Consider the following 22,837-nt stretch of genomic DNA (forward strand, 5'->3'; position numbering starts at 1 on the left):
CCTGGATTCCAGGGTTGCCACTTAGTTGAGGCATTTCACAAGCTACTTCTCTGGGTCTCACATCCCTCATCTATGAACTGGGGAGAATTAAAATATCTAACCACAGCAATTCTGGTCGCCGCCACCGCTGCATGCATACAGCACCAGCTGAAGTCAATGATCACCTCAGTGTCCCCCAAATTTTCAAAGCCCTCACCTGTGTCTCTTGCTGACAGTCACCCACCACCTCCCTGAGACACTCTTCCCTGGCTCCCACGACACCTTGTGCTCCTGCTTTTCTCCTTCTGTGGTGGCCTCCTCCAAGCCATTCCACACTGGGGATCCGTAAGACAGCGTCCTTCCTACACCCACTTCTCTTTCTACTCTCTCCTCTCCCAAAGTAATCCCATCCATGTCCGTGTTTTAATTTACGTCAGTTTGCCAATGACGCCCAAATTTATATCGTATCGTGCCACCTCAAAATTAACATGTCCATCAGACTGCTCATCCTTCCCTCCCCTGGCCCCAAACCCAGGCATCTTCCAACACTCCTCACCTCAGTGAAAGGCTTGCCATCCATCAGCCTGCACAACTCAGAAGGCCAGGAGTTATCCTGAAGTTGTCCTGGATACTTTCCCCATCCTAAGCCCAATATCCAAGCTGCCACCAGGTTCTACTGGTTTTTCTTCTCTCACATCTCTCTCATACCTGCACCTTCTCCCTCTCCCAGCTGCCATCACGCCAGCCAAGCTACCACCATTGCTTGCCTGGAATACCTTAATAAGAGCCTACTAACTAGTTTCCCTCATCCACGCTGACCCTTCCAATCCACTCAGCCAGAGCGACAGTCTCAAAATGCAAACGGGAGCCAATCCCTCCACCGCATGAAGGACCTGCTAATGTCCACCCCCTGCTCAACATGGCCGGCAAGGCCCACATGGTGTGACCCTGTCCTCTCCAGACTCGCCTCCCATCACTCCCCGCTTCCTCTCTACGTCCAGGCTACGGCAGCCTTCCCTCAGTTCCTTGACCACACAATGCTTCCACCCACCACAGGACCTCTGCACAAGGCATCCGTCACCCTGGAATGCTGATCCCCGTAACCCTTTAGCTTGTTAACTCCAGCATCCAGCACACACTTTTCTGATCTCAGCTCAAGTGTCACATGCTCAGGAAACCTCTGATTCTTCAGTCTGGGAGCTTTGGTTCTTCAGGGGGCCTTTGTTAGCAGCACTCAGAAACTCCCATTCCTTTTCTTAGCTCTTATTTTCTCCTGGGTCGGCATGATTATTCACTGGACAATTTGCTTAATGGCTCTCCCCAACCAGAATGAAAACCCCATGAGGACAAGATCGTTGAACATTTAAATTTATCACTGTACCCCCAACACACCAGCACCAGGCCCAACACCTGGTAGGGGTTTGGCGCCTTCCTCGGCATTGTGACAAGAAACCATGGTGCCCAGGCTTTCCTAGGTTAAGGTGCTTTGTAACTGGGGGACAGGGCAGTAGCCATCGTCAACTAGCACGCTCTGGCACATGAAAACACAGAGGCTCACAGGGACCGACTTGCTCAAAGCCAAACAAAGCAAACACGCAGTGAGCATGGCGCCCGTGTTTCCAGTCCAGGCTTCCTCCAGCACATATTCAGGCTCTTCCGCGTGGTGTTTGCACCTACCGCAGATCCTTTGTCTTGCTTACTCCTAAGGAATCATGAGTTTGGCCTCCTGAGCTCTAGCTCTAGTTTTACTGGAATCATTACCTAAGGCTTTCATCTCAAGCCTACAGGTCACAAGCAATGTCATCTGTCTCCATTTCCCTCCATGGGACAGACTCAGCAAATATTACTGGAAGAATTTCTGGCTATGAGGCAAGAATCAGTAATTGAATTAAATATATTCACCTGCTCTAAGCCAATCTTCTGAAAACAAGTCATTTTTTTCTGCCCTGTCAGGACATGATTAAAGAAGAAATATCTGGATCTTTCGTGTGATGCAATCATCAGCTGTCCATCGCATCAGGCCATGCAGTCCAACTTGAATAGAACACACACCCTACCCTGTTGGCCAGTGCACGGAAGTATTACACGTGGCCTTATGAACAATGCACATTATTAATAGCCCATGAGCTTATTCTTTTCCCCAAGTGCTCCCTCCTCAACCCTCCTCCTCCCTGCCTGCGGAAGGCACACCACCCTCCTGCACAGGGCTGAAAAGATAGTCTGTGGCTAAGTCAGCAGGGGTGAAAAGCCCCTGAAACAAATATAGCCAAATGTCTGACACTCCAAATTATGACAGAAACCTAATATCTTTGCTCCACTCCCATCCCCACTCAACTCTTAGCCCTAAGGCAAAAACTCTCATCACTAGCCTCAAAAGAACAAATCTTTTCTTAAATGTAAAACAACAAAGGCAATAAAAATAGGTAATAGAAAACAAAACCCAAACCTGAAAAGAACAATTAGTAATCCCAAACACCACACACAAGTCATTTCTGGAAACCCCTCACGCTCTGTTGTTCTTTTAAAAATGCAAGTAGATTGGCTTCAGTTACATTCTATGTCATTTCGCTTTTTAAACGAGGGAGGGAACCCTCAAAGAAAAAATTTAAATTCTGAGACTCTAATACATTCAAGTGTACAAGTGACACCAGCCCATTCACCCACCAAAATTAATAATAAAAAGGAGAAAAGGACAGCTGTACAACCCGACACTGGCACTAAATTTCAAAGTATGTACAAAATCTCTAAAGCAATGACTACAGGGCTCAGGAATCTCTGGCTTAAAATCAAACAGCTTCTTAGCACATACACACATACATAAAGCCATCCTTCTCGCCGCCTTCCAAACTCCCACAACTTACCAAACTCGGCTCACTGTAATTTCACACCGTATTTATGATATGGCAAATTGACACAGGCTCACGCTGCCTACCGAAATGATGAAACGCAAACAGAAGGCACTAATTCTATTAGTCTGCTCTCAGTTAACCAGTCCTGAGCCATAATAAACCCAATCAGCTTGTTTTGTTTTTAAATTTGAGATGGATTTGTCTCTGAAGGGCCTGACTGTACTGCTGGGAAGAGCACACACAAGCCACCAGACGGCGCGGGCTGCCGAAAGCAGGTTCTTCCAATTAACACGGAGTGTCCCTGGCATGGCTGAAGCCAGGAGACGGTGACATCTTGTACATCATCAGATTCAAACGCTGGGGCGGCTGATCCATTTGGGGGATGGGGAAATCTGCAAGGTTGCCGAGTGCAACCACATCACCCATAAACCTACTACCTGGGTGGATGAGGAAAGGAAAATCTGGAGAAAAGATCAGTATTTTTGGCTTGCAGTGATCCTTTCTCTACAAACCATCTGTATCCACAATCTGTGAAGGGGGGTGGACATGGGAGGAAAAAAAATAAAGTTATAGGATATTTTCCCCTTTCCTTAAGAGTAGCATTGTCCAGGAAATTACCTAGGCAGACTGACTGTGGATCCAGACAATTAAACCTTACGCCAGTTTCTGTGCCACTGGTGAATAGTGGTTAATAACTTCACACTTTTCTTTTTGTGTCTTAACAAAGAGGGAATGGCACTTTCGAAATCATTACTGCTCTGTCATCTTGGTTCACTGCCAAAGCAATGAGCTGTAGAACACCTGGCAAATAACACGCGGCTCGTGAAAAAGAAACATACACCAAAACAGGTTTATAGAAAATGTTCACATATGTAGAAAGAGGAATGAGTTTGGGTTAACAGAAAATCACTCACTGTGGCGAGGGGTGGGGAAGAAAGGAAGAGGTTTCCAGGCCTCAGTTTCTGTGATTCGAGTCAGAGTAATGAAACTCAATCTGAGCAGAGATCAGTGGCACCGACACAAAGTTAGTCCTACAGTATTTATCTCCTCATCCTCAGTCACACTCCCAGTGGGTTCAGTAATTAAATGGGCAAAATGTCGGGGCAAAAATACCATCCCTGCCTTCTCAAATGAGAGTGGCCCAGTAAAAACGTATAAAGTAGCCTTTTTCTTACTCTGAGTATCCAGGCCATTCTTATAAACTCAAATAAGGCTTAAATATCAAGATCCTATATCACAAAATGCATCTCCTCCACACCCACCATCTATAACTGCAGAAACTACTAGACCAGCATGATCCCAGAGTCACAGCAAACTAGCACACACTCTGTGGGGCACGAGGGCTAGGTGCTGGGGTGGGGGTGGGGGACATCAAAATACAGACATAGTGATCCCCGACAAACCAAACGCAAGTAGAGACTGGAGAATATAGAAACAATTTGAGGCTGCAGGCTTTTCTTTTCTTTCCTTTTTTGGTCAATTAAGAGAAAAAATTTAAGTATTCATACTAGTTTTTACAGACCCATTACGAAATCTAGGTGTAAAACTACCAACATGTGGGTTTTTAAAAGACCCTAATTTAGACTGAGAATAAGTAAATTCCACCTTCTTTAATGAAATAAACCATGGCATTCTGAAGACAAGGGAGGCCAGCCCCCACAGCCCCAGGACCACCTGTCACCGCCGCTGACACCCAGGAGGTACATGTGAGGACGGGTGCGAGGCACTTCTTTCTGACAAAAGACTTGCTCACAGACCCAGCCCGGTTCACAGGCAGGACTTGACCCTGTCTCCCTCTTCCCAGCTACCTCTAACATCAACCGCCTGTTTGCTCCTAAACCTATACATTGCAACGTTCAAAACCCAAAGAGCACACGAAGGCAGATGTCCAGGCATCTTGGAGGGGATAGTTTCCAAACATTGAGAGGGATAACGTTCTTCTGAATTTCTTTTTGAAAGTCTAAAGTTTTAGTCATTTTGAAAGAAATATTATGTGTGTTCATGTAGTACATAAATTCAAACCAGGCCTAAATGTAACCCACTTATTTATAGAGTGCAATACTGTGTTCATACGGCATAGATTATTCTATATACTTGAAATTTTTTTGTCATTGCATTTCTCTCAAATTATTGAAGGTCTAATTTATCATAATTTGAACTGGGCTTCCACAGGGTATCTCCAAGGTGTTTCCTCTTCTTAGCTTTATATTTACCAACGTTACTTTCACCAATTTCAGAAAGGATACAGACAAAGGGACAAGCAAATATAGATGTTAATTAGTAAAAGTTCACCCATATAAATAATCTGCAGTTAAGATGCCACTTACTTGACAGAAAACAGGTGTTTCTATAGAAGTTAAAGGTATATAAAAAGAACCTCGGCTCTAAATTTGCTATTAATTTGTACTATGAAGAATTTCAACTCATTACATCTGAATTACCAATTCTGAATTAGTAGATATGAATTAATAAAGTTGAATAGTATGAAGAACTGCCAAGAATTTAGAACCCAAACATCCCTGAAATACAACAATAAAAACGGAATTTAAAGTTTCTCTGGCTTAGAATATTATAATGTAAACAACTTCGAAGTGGTAAGTAATTTGTAACCACTGAAAAAGGATATTGCTTTTTTTAACGTAAAATATATTAAACCTTCACTTTCAGCCTTAAGAGAAATTATCTTCTTATATTAAAAAAAATCAAAATGTTAGTAGGTCAGCTGAAGTTAAAAGTAGTCTTAATGGTGGCTATTAAATCCTGGAGACAGAACTCTTCCCCTCCTACCACCCACACAGTTTCCATGAGTCTGGTCTGGCAAGAAAATTCTTTATACTGCCATGTTTTATTTAACAAAATCATACTTTTTTTTTTTTTTTTTTTTTTACTTCCCAGACCAGGGCTTGAACCTGTGTCCCCTGCATTGGCAGGCAGATTCTCAACCACTGCGCCACCAGGGAAGCCCAAATCATACGTTTTTAAGACTAAAGTGTCCCCTCAACCTACGAGGGCAGAAATGAAGAAATATAAGAACCACCAGTTCTTTAGCATTTTTGCATCATGGTGCCCTTTGAGAATCTCTTAAATGCTATGCACCCTTTTCCCCAAAAAAGCACACACATGCACAGACACATAAAATGTCACATACAACTTGAGGAGTCACAGACATTCGCTCTGCTTCTATGAGAAGTTCCCATATGACAATATAAACAGATAAAACTTGAAAATCTATGTTTTTGTAGATGTCTGAAAGATTGCTTTCCTTCCTTCTTACTACTTTGAGTGTACTTTCCTCTACTTTCACCCACTATGACTGATGCTGTTAGAAATGAGAGTGACTTTCCTATTATACGTGACTCTCTTTTAGACCAGAGGTCCACCAATTTTTTTCTGTAAAGGGCCAGAAGGTACGTATTTTAGGCTTTGCAGGTCATTCAGGCTCTCTGGGCACTAATCAATTCTGCCATTGTAACAGAACCCAAGTGCAGCCATAAACAAGTGGGTGTGGCTGTGTCCCAACAAAATTTTATTTACACAAAACAAGCAGTGGACAGGAGTTAGCCCTGGAGTTCTAGGTTCTCGACCCCTGGAATAAAAGAATAGGTTCAACAACTCCACAGGAAGCAAAAAGACAAATAGAGTTAGATCCCTAACTTAAACGATCCCTAAAAATAATTCCCAGAAGGGTTTAAGACCTGAATAAGAAAAGCCAAAGCTTGCAACTTTTAGAAGGAAATAAGAGAGAATGTCTATGTCACTGAAGGAGGGAAAGGTTTCTTAAGAAAAAAAACAACACAGTGTACAAGGGGGAAAAAACAAATATTTGACAATAAATTTTAAAACTTCTGCACAAGAAAAGACCACAAATAAAGTTAAAAAGATAAGTCACAGACTGAAAGATATCTGCAACAAAAATGACCAAAAAAGAACTAGCCTTTGAATAACTAAGAAGAAATACTAAGAGACATACAACCCAGCGAAATAGGACCTATATGCGCACAGGCAAATCACACTGAAAAAAAGAAAACTGAAGAGTTAAAACACATGAAAGGATGCTCACCTTAACTAATACTTGGGGAAATGCAAATTAAAAGCACAATGAGATACCACTTCACACTCATGAGACCGGCAAAAATTTTTAATTCTGATAATAACAAATGCTGGCAAAGGTGTGGAACACTAAGGATGATGCAACAAGCATGTTTACAAGTATCTAAGAAGTCTAAAAATCCCTCAGTAGAAAAATAAACAACAAATTCAAAAAGGTAAAATTGTATATCAAAATTATTCCCAACTGTTTTTAAATTAACCTGATTCTGTGACTGAGGGAGTCATGTATTGTAGTCCCATGGCCATAGATATGAATTTAGCTATTTGAAAGAATTAACTCGCTATGATAAATTAAATGACTGCTCCTACCAATAACGTGTCATACCGCTTGCAGATGTGCAAACTCCACTCTTAGTAATACGCTAGAGAAACTCTCGCACGTGTGGCACTGTCTACTATAGCACCATTCGCAACAGCAAAAAAGTAAAAGAAGTGAAAATGAGGAAAGCTAAAAAGATGGCCAATGGGAGAATAAAAAATATCCTGTGCTGTATTTATTCACTGAAATATTACACAACAGGTAACATGAATAAATCAAGTCTAAAAATGTATCAACATGGACATACTTAAAAATTGGTATACAGAGTAGGGATTTTCCCATACTTTTCTTTTGGCAAACTGCAAAAAATATGATAGCATGACACATAAATGGTAAAAACTTGTAAGGCACCACGTGTATAGGTACACGTATTTGTTGTAAAAGCAAAAATCCCTGGGCAAAAAGGACAAAACCAACCCGGAGGGAGCAGTTACCTTGTAAGAAGAAAAGAAAAAAATGAGTGACGGCGGGGAGGAAAGGGTCTTTAGCTGTCTCTACAATATTTTATTGCATTTAATTTTTTAAAACTAGGCTTTTTTAAGAAAAAAGATTGGAAAAGTGAAAATTTTTGCTTATTTCTAGATAAAGTTGAAAGTCTCCTTTAGCACTCAATTATAAGATTCTGTATATTCACTCATTCTCTTTTGCCGCTGACATCAACAAAGGCTACAGCCCTCCATCCCAAGGCCATTCTGAAGGGCTTCTGACAGGTGCTAGCACATGGCCAAGAGACTCCCAGGAAGGCTTGCCCTGGGCTTGACAGCAATGTTTTCATGCAATGATTTGGACACATTTTCTAAATGCACAAATTTCAGCTCCAAACACAATTGAAAGCTAGGCAATCTACAACTGATTGGCAAGCAGGCTGGCAAAGACTCACTTTAGCCTACTGGGTGAGAAAATGAAAAAGCATGGGCTCTACACCCAAACACGAGAGCATGCATTCACTTTAAAATGCAATCAGAAATCCAGACCAAAAATCATTTTCTCAAGGGCACAGAAATAACAGAGTGCAGAAATAAGACAATACCAGTGTCAGTAAGTAGTAATTATTCCATAAAGACAAATATTACCATTACACTAAGGATTATGCAATGAGTATGCTTATAAGTATAGAGTAAGTTTTAAATCCCTCAAAAAAACCCCAACGAATTCAAAGAGGCAAAATTACACATCAAAATCATTTCAGTTCTCTTTAGATTAGCCTGATACTGTGACCAAGGGAGTCATGGATTGTAGCCCCATGGCCAGAAGTGTGAATTGAGCTCTCTGATAGAAGAATTAGCTTGCTATGATACATAAAATGATTGTTCTTATCAATAAAACTTTTTATTCAAAGACTGTCACTATTTAAACACTAAATACACTAGACTATTACAATCTTTTGGTCCTTTAATAATTTCAAAATTAATAAAAGTCAAAAATTTGGACAGATCTGTGTCACTAAATGGCTTTCACTATTGTTCACAGAATAAAACCCTTAATTGATTAATGATCTCAGGGTGTCTATCGCCATCTAGTGAAAAATCAGTTCAATTACCACACCAGTCACTTGACTACCTAGTCTGTTTTCTCTGTGATTTAAAATATATGTCCACTTACTGCTACCAACTTGCTCAGTATCTTTTTTATGTCTCCCTACACATACATTGAGAATAAACACAAATACAGATGGTATTTATATAGACTCACTTTCGAGTTATCTGTCAACTAGGTTTCCATATTACTTCTCTGGAAACATTGAGTTCATTATTTTTAAATAACTTGCACACCATGAGGTCCCTCATACAATTCCTTAACCATTAACTAATTCCTCTACCACCGAGCAATTAAAAATCATAGAAGAGTTTAAGTGTGAAAGATCACACCTGGGAAAAGACAATATTGATGTCCATTTGACACAACTATTAGCATTTTTATTATAAACCTGTTTTTAAAAGTACAATTAGTAATTACTCTGAGTACTCTAGCAGCCATAATACATTTGATTACAGAAATTATTAGGTCACCAGAGCCAAACCTGCATGATTCCAACAAACTGAGCACACACAAAACAGACTTATCAAAATTTTATAACCTTTTTCAGACAACATGCTACCAGGTTTCCTTCTCATTAATTTCCAATTGAACCTTAATCTAATTTATCCCACAAGGACTTTAAAAGCAATCAACTTCTAGGATTTTCAGGTTACTATATTACTTGGTCTACTCTTAGTACAAAAAAGATAAGTTCGATAAGTTACAAAGATATTCCAAAAGCTCGGCAAACTGACTCTCATTTTACACTTCGCTCCTCCTACCTCTGATAATCAAGAGATGCTTGAACTCACAAAGACCTAATAGTACGTACGGAAAAAAACAGTAAACCCAAAGACAGATTATCACATAAAATACTTCCATCCGCCAGTGCTAATAATTATCATCAATACGTTACAATCATTTTTATTATAGGAAATAATTTCTGTACGTGGCTTTGAATCCTCTTCTAGAATAAGATTTCCAGGAAGCAACTGTGTAATTATTATTTCTCATTAACCTCACATTACTTTAAAGGCCCATTTCCCACCGTTGTATTTTGTATTTGTGGGAAGGAGCAAAGGGGAAAGAGACAAAGGGAAGCAGAAGCCAAGAACTTAAATCACATATGATTATTTCTAGATTTGTCTGAAGTTCTTTGTTTTTTAGTGGGAAGAGTAGGGTTTTTTAAAAATAGTTTAGAAAGATTTGTTGTTATATTTTAAATAAGAGAAAAATAAAAATTGAGTTTAAATTCCCCATTAAAAATCGAGCTAAACAAAAATATTGCCGTTGAAGTACAATGGATTAGGGGAGTGGGGGAGATCATTGGACAAATTTGGGGCTTATCATTATCAACAGTGCCCTTTTAAGCTTGTGGATTTCTGAGCCAATGCAGAAAATTTAACAACAGGGATTTCCCAACAGCAAGAGGCACTCTCCAAGGGAGTAAATTGTCAACTACTGCCTCTCATGAGAAACTTAAGAGTAACCTTGATCCAATCTCAATAGTCAACCCATGTATTATCACCCAGTTGGGGCATAGTGAGTGCACTTCCTAATACAAAAATAAGATGGTATTCTATCAGAAGCCACTGGATACATACAGAGAAATAAAATTTAAATAATTTTAAAGTAAACTTGGCCAAAGAAACTGAAAACATCCTTTCCTCACTTCAGTGAGCCCCTAAAACACCTGTATCTTCTCAAGTAAAAAAGGCCTATGTCGGGCTTCCCTGGTGGCGCAGTGGTTGGGGGTCCGCCTGCCGATGCAGGCGACGCAGGTTCGTGCCCCGGTCCGGGAGGATCCCACGTGCCACGGAGCAGCTGGACCCGTGGGCCATGGCCGCTGGGCCTGCACGTCCGGAGCCTGTGCTCCGCGACAGGAGAGGCCACAGCGGTGAGGGGCCCACGTACCGCAAAAAAAAAAAAAAGGCCTATGTCTTGAGATGAGTATCAAAAAAAACGTTCTTCTAGGAATAAGAGGCAGAATATAAAGCAACAGGAGAGCCATCCTGAGATGGAGCAGACAACCCCCGTGTAGCAAAAGCCTTACAGTCAGGAAGAGCTGGATTCCCATCCAAAAAAGTCACTTGTTACACTTCACCTCTTTCAGTTTATTAGCTTCGTCATCTGCAAAACTGGAACACTCTTGCCTCTATCGATTGATTCTTAACGGGGTCTTAAGGAAATAATGCATCTGAAAGCTTCTCGCATAATGCTGGTGTCCAATACAAGTGTCCTTCCTCACTGTGCCCTCAGCGGAGTGAAAGCGGGCTCCCAACAGAAGAGCACCTCTCAATATCCTGTTCGTTTCACGCCAGCTAGATCTGCACTGTCCAATACAGCAGCCACTAGCCACATGTGGCTATGTGAGGTTAAATGTATTTTAATTATCATTAAATAAAACTCAAAATCCACTTCGTCAGCCAGCTATCAGGTGCTCACTAGCCACTTGGGGCTTGCGGCTATTGCACTGGGTATTGCAGATGGAGAACGTTTTCATCATCTCAGAGTGCTATTAGACAGTCCTGATCTAGACTCTAAGCAGGGGTTAGCATTTTCTTTTTCTGAAAAGGGCCAGATAGTAAATATTTCAGGCTTTGCAGGTCATGCAAGTCTCCACCTTGACTACTTAACTTTGCCGCTATACTTGCAAAAGCAGCTATAGATGATACTTCAACGAATGAGTATGACTGTGTGCCAATAAAAGTTTACTTATAAAAATAGGTGGCGGGCCGGATCGGGCCCATGGGCTGCAGCGTGCCGAACTCTACTCTGAGTACTCTGAGTCCACGCTCCCAGCATGAGCGTTCTGCCCATAACCACTACCTCCGTAAGACCGAGTAGTCTTAAATCCACTGACAGAAATCAGTATTTTACTGGAGTTAAATGGAATATGATATTTAACATAACCGTTCTTTTACAAACTAAGGAAAAGCCATGCACGTGGTGCTAAAGCAAATGAAGCTTTTAGTGTTTACAAAGAGACAGTACCTCAAATCTGTTTGGTATCTGGCCCACGTTTTTAAAACCAATTACCCTCAATCTATAACTCCAGTCCCGATATATTATATATCATATATATATGACACTGGGGACTTGAACTGATACATCCAGCTGCCTACTTAACATGCCTACAGATCATGCCTTACTTAACATGCCTACAGATCTATTACAAGCCTCAAAGGTAACACATCCAAGATAAAACTTAATCTTTCTCCCTCAGATTTCTCCTTCTTAACAAATATTTCTACTAGCTAACCAGCTAGAAGACAAAAATGGAGGCATCCTCCTTGATTTCTTCTTTTCCCTCACACTCCAACCTAATATATCTGCAAAAAAAAAAAAAACTAGCTCCCTTATGTCGCTTAGTTCTCATTCATGTTAGCTCCTAAAGAAGCCTTCCCTGACCAAGCTAAACTAGCCAGCCATCTTAACATTGTTTAGCCCTCCACCCTGTTTACTTACCTGCACAGCATTACTTCTATCATATTCTCCTATGCTTTGTATTTGTTTATTCACTTATTTAGACTCTGTTTTCCCGAATGACGCTCTCCCCACGCCAAGCCCCTCTACACCCCCTGCCCTAGGCAGAATGTGAGCCTCACGATGCAGGGACTTTTTACGTCTTGCTCAACACTATCCGCGGTACCTAGAATAATCCATGGCACACAGCGGATGCTCAATAAATAAATACACACACGCACACAAAATGTACGAATGAATGAATCCTTACTTAAAAAGCATATCTGTCTCAAATTTGTCCTAAGAAAGGGATACTTGAAGCTGTATAACTAGGCAATGAACTTTTTGGCTCTCCTACCCCATAACATGTTTAGTTTAAAATACTCTCATTTTTAGATATGGGACGGTTACGCCATTTACCTCCCTTCCTTTGTATGTCACCAAAGCAGCCAGTGGTTTGGCATAAAATCTGCTGTAGGAAAATCCCAGGCAGCCATACATACTGTTTGCCGTGAGCTTCAAAGCCTTCTGTCGAATATCATACTGCAGGCCACATAAGGACAAAAGACAAACAAAAGTATTTGTAGGTGCTTCAGCATTACATTAGATGCTTTCTAGCTCACCAATAAGAAGAGGAAACCCGCAATAACCCTGGAAAAAAGAACTCTTAACATAATCAACCCATCCTCCCAGATCCATGATTCCCTGACCTCCTAGAATCAAGTAAACACACACTCCAAAGTTCCCAGAAGTCAGAAGGATGTTGCTCAGATACAGTTCTGCACATAGACGTGCCTGGTATTTTGAGGCATACTGTGTTTCTGAATGGTTTCCTACCCACCAACTTAAAATAAGCACATGCATTTGCCCACAGCATCAAGTTTAAATCACTCCTAGATAATCAAATTTTCAGAGGTGAGACTGTCACTCAGAGGTTGCTGAGTGGAAAGAGATACCTGAAGAACAAGGTCTGGATTTAAATCTTGCTGTTTCATTAGTTGTTTGACTTGTCTTCTCCGCTCTACCAGTTTCCGGATCTCTCTGGGCAAAATGCCCATTTCCAGGCTTGGATCTGGCAACTCAGGGATCTGTTCTTGTTCTCCATCCTGATGAACACACGATGAACATTTCAGACAAATCAAAATTTCATGAAATGAATTCCCAAAATCATACACTGTGGGAGCTTACCCCGTGATCACATCTTGAAAAGCTACTTTCTTGTCTAAGTAAAGGTCAACAAAGTGTGGGTGGTAGAAGAAAAAGCTGAGAGGGCTGCAGAACAACTCAACATTGCCCTCTTCTCCTCCAATTCTCTCAGCCCATCATTCCCAGTACCTCCCCCGTCTAGTTATTGACAAATGTAGGTATCATTTAAAGAGATGAATTTTTACACATGCTCCTTTCCTCCCTTCAACAAGATTGGGGAGCAATATGTTTGGGGAAATTGTTCTTAAAATAAAAACACTGGGCTTCCCTGGTGGCACAGTGATTAAGAATCCACCTGCCAATGCAGGGGACACGGGTTCGAGCCCTGGTCCGGGAAGATCCCACGTGTGCACGGGCAAAGCAACTAAGCCCGTGCGCCACAACTATTGAAGCCTGCGTGCCTAGAGCCTGTGTTCCACAACAAGAGAAGCCCCCACTTGCTGCAACCAGAGAAAAGCCCGTGCGCAGCAACGAAGCCCCAATGCAGCCAAAAATAAAATAAATAAATTTATGAATAAATAAATAAAAACACTAAGAGAGATCTCTAAAATTTAAAAATAGATAAAAAAGCAGCTAAACTACTGTTAAGTCCTGTGTACTAGCAAACAAAATGCTATAAAATTTTTTTAAACTACGGGGAATCATAGCAATTATTGTAAATGTTTTAGACTGAAAGATAAAAATATAAATACTAGGGGCCTCCCTGGTGGCGCAGTGGTTGGGAGTCTGCCTGCCGATGCAGGGGACACGGGTTCGTGCCCTGGTCTGGGAGGATCCCACGTGCCGCGGAGCGGCTGGGCCCGTGAGCCACAACTGCTGAGACTGCGCGTCTGGAGCCTGTGCTCCGCAACGAGAGGCCGCGATAGTGAGAGGCCGGCGCACTGCGATGAATAGTGGCCCCCGCTTGCCGCAACTAGAGAAAGCCCTCGCACAGAAACAAAGACCCAACACAGCCAAAAATAAATTAATTAATTAATAAAAAAAATGTAATTGATGAGTGAAGTCAGAGTATTTAAAAAAAATAAAATAAAACCTAAATCAGCAGGTTTCTTCTAGGAATTTGGAGCCCATATTTTAATAGGCCATGACATTTCTAAAAATTAATACATGTATATTTCTTAGTATTTATGTAGTACCTTTTGTCTACAAATTGCTTTGCAATCAGTAAAACAGCAACATTTTAAGAAAGCAACCAGCAGTCTTCTTATATTAAAATTTACAGCAGGAAAATGCAGGGAAAGCATTAGACCATTTTTCTCAAGGCTCCATTAATTCTATTAACAGGCTGCCAAGAAAAGCCAGGCACATTTGCCCTTTCAAAGGTTCAAAATTAAAAATAAACCTCTTGGCTTAAAGTATGTCAAGTCAATGCCGTTTGATAACCCAGTCTTTACAAAGTGTCTGATTTTATAAAGATCAATAACTTCAAATGAACAATCTCACAATAGTAACAGGGACTATTATTGCTTTCCAATAGAGCAGATGATGACAGCAAACCTATTAAAGAGATCTTGGTACACATTCCAATTTATTTACAGCAACTATGGAGGTGCAATAAAAAGTAAACGGAAAGGATCTGGAGTCAGGAAATTTACAGTCCAGGCCTGGCTCCACCAGCACTAGCTGTTCTCAAGACTTGAGGCACTGCACAGGAAAATGATATGGAACCCATAAACTGCTTACATGTATAGTATTTTTTAGATGACCTCTAAGGTCCCTTCCAACTCTGAAATGTTCTCATATCCAAAATCCAAACTGGAAAGCTCAAATAAACAAACTGGTGGCGGGGGGCAGGGTTGGTGGGGGGGGGCGTTGGCGCTGGATAACGATAATCATCCTAATACTGACACAGCAGCAGGACAAAGCCCAAAGAATATCATTAACCGAATGTATTCACTACCTTGTGGGGATGTCTACTCAATACCTACTCTGTAAAATTATCCTCTAGTCCCACAGAAGGGCCCATCCTCAGCAGACGCATTTGTACTGGGTGAACACACTCCTGTGGTCATGGCTGATGGATGAGTGTGTTCAACAACTTAGGCAAGCCTCTAAGATTCTCTCTTCTGGGAATATGGAATTGGGACTGAAAAACAGCCCCCAAGCATGTGGCTGGAACCAAAAGACATGTAAATTCAGGAGCTAGAGGGCAAACAGACGTCTTCTGCCCCATGTACAAAGAAGCAGAGAAAAACATACAGAGATAATAGGTTAATTTACATCTTTTACTGCTGAAGAACCAAATCTAATCAAATTCCCTACTGACAATCAATTGTATAAGCTTTATATACGAAGAACCACACATTAAGTTATTAAGCCCTACATAAAACTGTTGACTGAATGATCACTAGTTAAAATCCATGTGAGATAATTCAAAAAGATCCTTTTGAAGAGGATGTTTAATGAGTAGAATCATTAAGAAATGCTTTCATAGCCAAAATTTAAAAGCCTGAAAATAGCAAGTGTTTGGAGTAGAAGGGGAACAATTCACATACATGGCTGGTAAGAGTGCAAAACGGTATAACCACTTAGGAAAACAATTTGACAGTTTCTTATCAAGTTAAACATATACTGCCCATGCAACCCAGCAAATTCCCTCCCTAGGTATTTACCCCCCCCAAAATGAAAGCACACATCCACAAAAAGATCTGCACAAGAATGTTCACAGCAGTTTTATTAATAACAGCCCAAAACTGAAAACAATCCATATGCTCATCTCAGGGGAACAGGTAAGGGTGAAATACTTCTTAACAGTAAAAATGAAAGAACTACTAATACTGCAATAACATGGATTAATCTCAAAAACATTACATTGAACAAAAAAAGCTAGATACAAAACAGTACAGGGCTTCCCTGGTGGCACAGTGGTTAAGAATCCACCTGCCAATGCAGGGGACATGGGTTCAAGCCCTGGTCCAGGAAGATCCCACATGCCGCGGAGCAACTAAGCCCGTGTGCCACAACTACTGAGCCTGTGCTCTAGAGCCCACGAGCCACAACTACTGAAGCCTGTGCGCCTAGAGCCCACGCTCCGCAACAAGAGAAGCCACCGCAATGAGAAGCCCACGCACCACAACGAAGAGTAGCCCCAGCTTTCCACAACTAGAGAAAAACTCGCTCGCAGCAACAAAGACCCAACGCAGTAAAAAATAAATAAAATAAAATAAATTAATTAAAAAAAGAGTACATACTGTATTACTCCATTAATATGAAGTTCTCAAACAGGCAAAATTAAGCTATGGTAATAGAAGTCAGATCAATGACTGACTGATGGAAGAGGGGATTGACTATAAAAAGGCCAAGTGTGACATATCACAACTTACAGGATGAAGCTAAAGCACTGCTTATAAGGGAAATTTACAGTTGTAAATATCTAAATTAAAAGAGAAGACCTCAAATCAATAACCTAACCTTCCACCATAAGAAACTAGAAAAAGAAGGGCAAACCAAACCAAAGAAACCAAAAGGAAGTAATAAAAATTAGCACAGAAATAAATGAAATAGAGAACAGGAAAGCAATAGAGAAAAACCAAGGAAACCAAAGTTGCTTCTTTGAAAAGATCAACAGTGGACTTCTCTGGCAATCCAGGTGTTAAGAATCTACGCTTCCAGTGCGGGGGCGTGGGTTCGATTCCTGGTCGGGGAACTAAGATCCCACATGCCGTGACAAATGAGAACAATAAAATTTGGTTAGAACCCAGGGAACTGACCTTTAAAAAAAAAAACCACACAATTTATGGGAATTCCCTGGCGGTCCAGTGGTTAAGACCCCACGCTTCCACTGCAGGGGACGCAGGTTTGATCCCTGGTCAGGGAACTAAGATTCCACATGCTGGCGCAGCCAAAAAAAAAAAAAATCAACAAAATTGATAAACTTTTAGCTATACTGCCAAAGAAAAAAGATGACTCAAATTACTAAAATCAGGAATAAAAGAGGGGACCATCACTACTGACCTTAAGGAAATAACAGTGACTAAAAAGGAATACTATTTACAATTTTATGCCAACAAATTAGATAACCTACACAAAATGGACAAATTCCTAGAAACATATAGACTCTACCAAAAGTGACCAAAGGAGAAATAGAAAATCTGAATAAACCTGTAACAAGAGACTGAATTAGCAATCAAAAAAAGTAAAGTCTGAGACCAGATAATTTCACCAGCAAAAGTTAAAGAAGAATTAAAGCGAATCCCTCACGAACGCTCCCAAAGAAACAGAAAAGGAGGGAATACTTCCCAACTCATTCTATGAGGCCAGTATTATCCTAAGACCAAAACCAGACAAAAACATAACAAGAAAAGACAACTACAGGACTTCCCTGGTGGCGCAGTGGTTAAGAATCCGCCTGCCAATGCAGGAGACACTGGTTCGAGCCCTGGTCTGGGAACATCCCACATGCCGCACAGCAACTAAGCCCGTGTGCCACAACTACTGAGCCTCCCCGCTCTAGAGCCTGCAAGCCACAACTACTGAAGCTCACGCGTCTATAGCCCATGCTCTGCCACAAGAGAAGCCACTGCAATGAGAAGCCCGTGCACCACAACAAAGAGTAGCCCCCGCTCGCTGCAACTAGAGAAAGCCCGCACACAGCAATGAAGACGCAATGCAGCCAAAATTAAAAATAAATTAATTTAAGAGAAAGAAAAGACAGCTTACACACCAATAGCCCTTATGAATACAGAAAGAAAGTCTTCAACAAAATACTAGCGCATCAAATCCAGTGATATATAAAAAGCATTATATACCAAAGCCAAGTGGGATTTATGTCAGGGACACAGGATGGCTCTACAATCAATATAACACATCCTATTAAAAGAATAAAGAACAGAAACCGTACAGTCAATAGACGCAGAAACAGTAGCTGACAGAATCCAAAACTCTTTCATGATAAAAAAAAAAACACTCAACAAAATACTGATACTGATGATATATTGATATGGCCTCATACTGAAAAAGGCCAGCTATGGAAAACCCACAGTTGACATCATATTTACTGGTGAAAGACTAGATGCTTTCCCCTAATGTCAGGAACGAGACAAGGGTGTCTACTCTTGCCACTTCTATTCAACTGTACTGGAGGTTCTAGCCAGGGCAGTTAAGCAAGAAAAAGAAATATAAGGCATCCAGATTGAAAAGAAAGAAATAAAACTATCTCTGTTCACAGACAACATGATCCTGTATATAGAAAATCCTAAGAAATCACAAACTATTACAACTAGTAAATGAGTTCAGCAAAGTTGCAGGATACAAGATCAATATACAAAAAATCAGTCATATTTCTATACACTTGCAATGAACAATCCAAAAATGAAATTAAGAAAACAATTCCATTTGCAATAGCACCAAAAATAATGAAATATTTAGGAATTAATTTAATAAAAGAAATGCAAGACTTGTACATTGAAAACTAGAAAACATACTTGAAACACGTTAAAGACCTAAATAAATGGAAAGACTCGATTTTCATGGACTGGAAGACTTAACACTGTTAAGATGGCAATATTCCCCAAACTGATCCACAGATCTGATACAGTCCCATCAAAATCCCAGCAGGCATTTTTGCATAAATTGACAATCTGATTTTAAAATAAACAAAATGTGAGATATATCCCTACAATGGAATATTCAGCAATAAAAAGGAATGAAGTACTAATACATACTACAACACGAATGAACCTGGAAAACAACATGCTAAATGAAATAAGCCAGACACAAAAGGTCACATATGACTCCATTTATATGAAATGTACAAAAATACACAAATCTAGAGGCAGAAGGATTAGTGGTTGCCTAGATCTGGAAGGGATGAAGGGACTGAGGGAGGTTACAGCTAAAAGGGATAGGGTGTCTTTGGGGAATAATGAAAATGTCCTAAAATTGATTGTAGTGAAGTTTGCAAACTCTGCAAATAAACTACCAGCCATTCAATGGCACACTTTAGATGGGTGAATTGCACGGTGCATGAGTTACAGCTCAGTAAAGCTGTTAGATAAAAGACACAGAACCAGTCTGAGTCTCCTTCTACCCAACCCTCCCCCCTTTTTTGACCACTAAAAAAGGATATAGTGTTATCTTTTATGAGGAAAAACTAGAACACTGAGCCCTTTGGTTATCTTCCTTCTTTAAGCACTACTTTTAATCTCAATATCCAGAGTTCCCAGTTGAATACAAACCTCTGTAACTTTCTGTGCCTCTGAAGCAACTCTTTGCACTGTTGTAAAACAAATGTTGAATTCCTGAATGATGGAAGGATACAAACTGTTGAAGTCCAGAAGCAAAATGAACTTATCATAAAAACCTGCAAGAGAAAAGCCCCGTTACAAAAAGTCTTTTAAAAAAGTAGATTTGGCAAAACGCCATATTAGAAGTAACATATTATGAAATGATATACTATCCAGAGCTGTGAGGTACACAAAAGGAAAAAAGGAGTCAACTACCACTCTGTAAAAATGACTTGGATTAGAGTGAAGAGTCAGGTCACAAAAGAAAAGGAAAGAAGAGATACTGTCTCGCCTTGAAATCCCAGCAGTCGCCAAAGTATGCCATTATTATAGGCAAACACCTTCCCATATCAATTACTTTAGACAAGTACCATGTCCATTTCCAAAAAACGCTGTTAAATTCTCCTTCAAGAAAGCATTCCTTCCCACCTACCCTCCACACCCCCAGTCCCCAAATGTTTCATGAGCTACACCAGTGAGTGGTTATACATTTTTTTACAATCACACCTGCAGGGAATAAAAACAGGCAGCCCATTTACCTGTACACAAACTGCTGAGACAAGAGATGTACACAGAAATGTCAGCAGTGGAACGATCCACCCTTTTCACTTGCAAAGGGTGAACAGAAAGCTACTATATTTCTCTAGGACATTTACAAAGAGTTATCTTCACCGTGAGAAGAAACTGAATAAAAATAAATGTCCACAATTAAGACAATAATAACAACAGCAAGCATATATTGATAGCTTACTCTGTGTCTGGTACTATTATTCCTTAAATCTCTGCGTGGTATTTTTCTTGCCATCATTTTAAAGAAGAGGAAACTGAGGCATACGCAGGCTACAACAGGCAGCCCAAGCACATAGCCAGAATTCAAGGCCAGATCTATCTAACACCAAAGGATGAGTGATCTGTCTCATTACAACTCACAATAAAATCACTTTTGTCAAAAATGTCTCCTACTCAAGAGTTCAAGTTACTTGATAAAATTGACATTCATTCCTGCACGACAATGTGAATACAGTTAACAGCACTACTCAACTACACTTAAAAATGGTTAAGATGATTTAAAAAAATGTTTTTAATCTTTTCTAACTGTTTACCACAAAACATCTTATTTGCCATTCATGATTACAGGAAACAATTATTCTCTTGTTAAAGTTCAATTTGGTAGTTACTGCCTGTACTTTAACTTCGCTGTCCAATTGCACTGGCCCTCGCACGCTGGGCAGAGGCGGAGCCCAAGAGTAGATGGGAGGAGACAGAGGCGCTCCTACCACAGGACAAATAGGTTGGCAAACTGCACAGAGCATATCCTCCAACCTACCCCCTTTTTGTACCACTCGTGACCTAAGAATAGTGTTTATATCTTTAAATGGTTGAAAAAAATTTTTAAAGACTATTTCAATGATATGTGAAAATTATACAAAATTTACATTTCTATGTCCATAAATAAAGCTTTCTTGGAATACAGCAAAAAAAATACCCACAAAAGATTCACACTCATTCGACGTTAGACTGGCAAACAAGATTTTCGCATGAACATGAGAAAATAAGGTCATTATGAAACCTATTCACTAACCTACAAAACACAACTCAGGCCTTCTCGTTTCTCAAGCCTGGCTCTGCATTAAGTTCCTTAGCATCAGGGGCAAACCGAGCCACTGCGTTGCCTTACCAACTTTCGGGTCCAATACCAAGCCTCCAGAATAAGCTGCCTTCTTACGTCCTTTTTTGTATTTATTGGAATCTCCATCAATGTCTTCATCTTCATCTCCCTAAAATCAAATGGAAAGATAACTTCACCAGCCAGCAACTAATGGACCAATTTAGAAGGTTTATGATCCCCCCCCACCTTTGCAACTGCAGTACACAGTTCTATTTAACATTCTATCTAACATTACTTTTAGTTAGTGGTCCTACCTCTGAGGAAAGACAGTTATTGTAATATTTTCATAAATCCTAATGAATGCCAAGCATGGTAGTTACCGAAACAAACACTATATCTGAGTTGATAAGTATGCAAATTCTACTTTAAAATATTTTTGAATTCACAGAACTTCACATTTTAAAATCAATGGACAGGGCTTCCCTGGTGGTGCAGTGGTTAAGAATAGAATCCGCCTGCCAATGCAGGGGACACGGGTTCGAGCCCTGGTCCAGGAAGGTCCCACATGCCATGGCGCGATGAAGCCCATGCACCACAACTTCCAGGCCTGCACTCTAGAGCCCGTGAGCCACAAGTACAGAAGCCCACGCACCACAACTACTGAAGCTTGCACACCTAGAGCCCGTGCTCTGCAATAATATAAGCCACCGCAATGAGAAGCCCATGTACCACAATGAAGAGTAGCTCCTGCTCACCGCAACTAGAGAAAGCCCGCGCGTAGCAACAAAGACCCAACGCAGCCAATAATAAACAAATAAATTAATTTTAAAAAATAAATAAATAAAATAAAATCAATGGACACTAAAAATTCAACTATTCATATTATGTAAAATTTGAGATTCTGAGTCCTCTTAAATTCATTACTCTAACATTCATGATGTAAAAGCACAAAATATTTTATATAGATATTATCATTATTCTCATTATTAATATGGACACCTTAAAATAAGTACATCCATATAGTGAAAATTCTTTCCCAAGTAGTTTACTAATAGCCAACATTCAATACCTCAGCAGATGTCAAACTCCTATAAGTGAATACTTCCTTTACTAATTTTGATAATGTGCATAAAACAAGCAAATATAAGAACCTGGGTCATTTTAACATTAGACTCCCATTCTGAATCAATTACTAGCAGTGCTGATAAAACAGTAGCTAAGTTTTACTTCCAATGCGATGGAGGCCACTTCAGAAACCTGATTGTAGTGACCTTAATCCTACTAGAATATAAAAATGAAACAATGCAACACAAAAATAAAGGCTTATGGGTTCAAGGAAATAAATGGTTCAAGTTGCATCTAAGTTTGGGTAGGGCTAACGAGGCAAAACGCTTTCCAGGTATGGTCACCTATCAGAGAGGCCTAATGCCTCCCTCAAAGAATTTCATATTTCACAAATAATTTTTATCTGTATAGAGAAACATAAAGAAGGAAGTGACCACACAAAACAACAAAACAAATGTGACACAGTTTCTAGAGTATACAGGGAATTAATTAT

The 22,837-nt window shown here is 40.3% G+C and overlaps 1 protein-coding gene and 1 non-coding gene across 4 annotated transcripts in view; both read right to left on the minus strand.

Annotated features, from left to right (window-relative positions):
- The window catches only part of POLA1 (DNA polymerase alpha 1, catalytic subunit), a 295,300-nt gene that overhangs the window by 221,313 nt on the left and 51,150 nt on the right, over positions 1–22,837 (minus strand). For all 3 annotated transcript variants that reach the window (XM_024746622.1, XM_024746621.1, XM_024746620.1), the window contains 4 exons: positions 21,349–21,448; positions 19,623–19,747; positions 13,197–13,346; positions 12,661–12,783 (listed from right to left, as the gene is read on the minus strand). In XM_024746622.1, coding sequence (XP_024602390.1) covers positions 12,661–12,783; positions 13,197–13,346; positions 19,623–19,747; positions 21,349–21,448 — 498 coding nt within the window. The remainder of the gene's footprint in view (positions 1–12,660; positions 12,784–13,196; positions 13,347–19,622; positions 19,748–21,348; positions 21,449–22,837) is intronic.
- LOC112400727 (small Cajal body-specific RNA 24) lies at positions 20,246–20,375 on the minus strand. The gene has a single exon (XR_003003463.1).

Source organism: Neophocaena asiaeorientalis, unplaced genomic scaffold, assembly GCF_003031525.2.
Source record: "Neophocaena asiaeorientalis asiaeorientalis breed wild unplaced genomic scaffold, Neophocaena_asiaeorientalis_V1.1 scaffold20, whole genome shotgun sequence".
Classification (NCBI taxonomy): domain Eukaryota; kingdom Metazoa; phylum Chordata; class Mammalia; order Artiodactyla; family Phocoenidae; genus Neophocaena; species Neophocaena asiaeorientalis.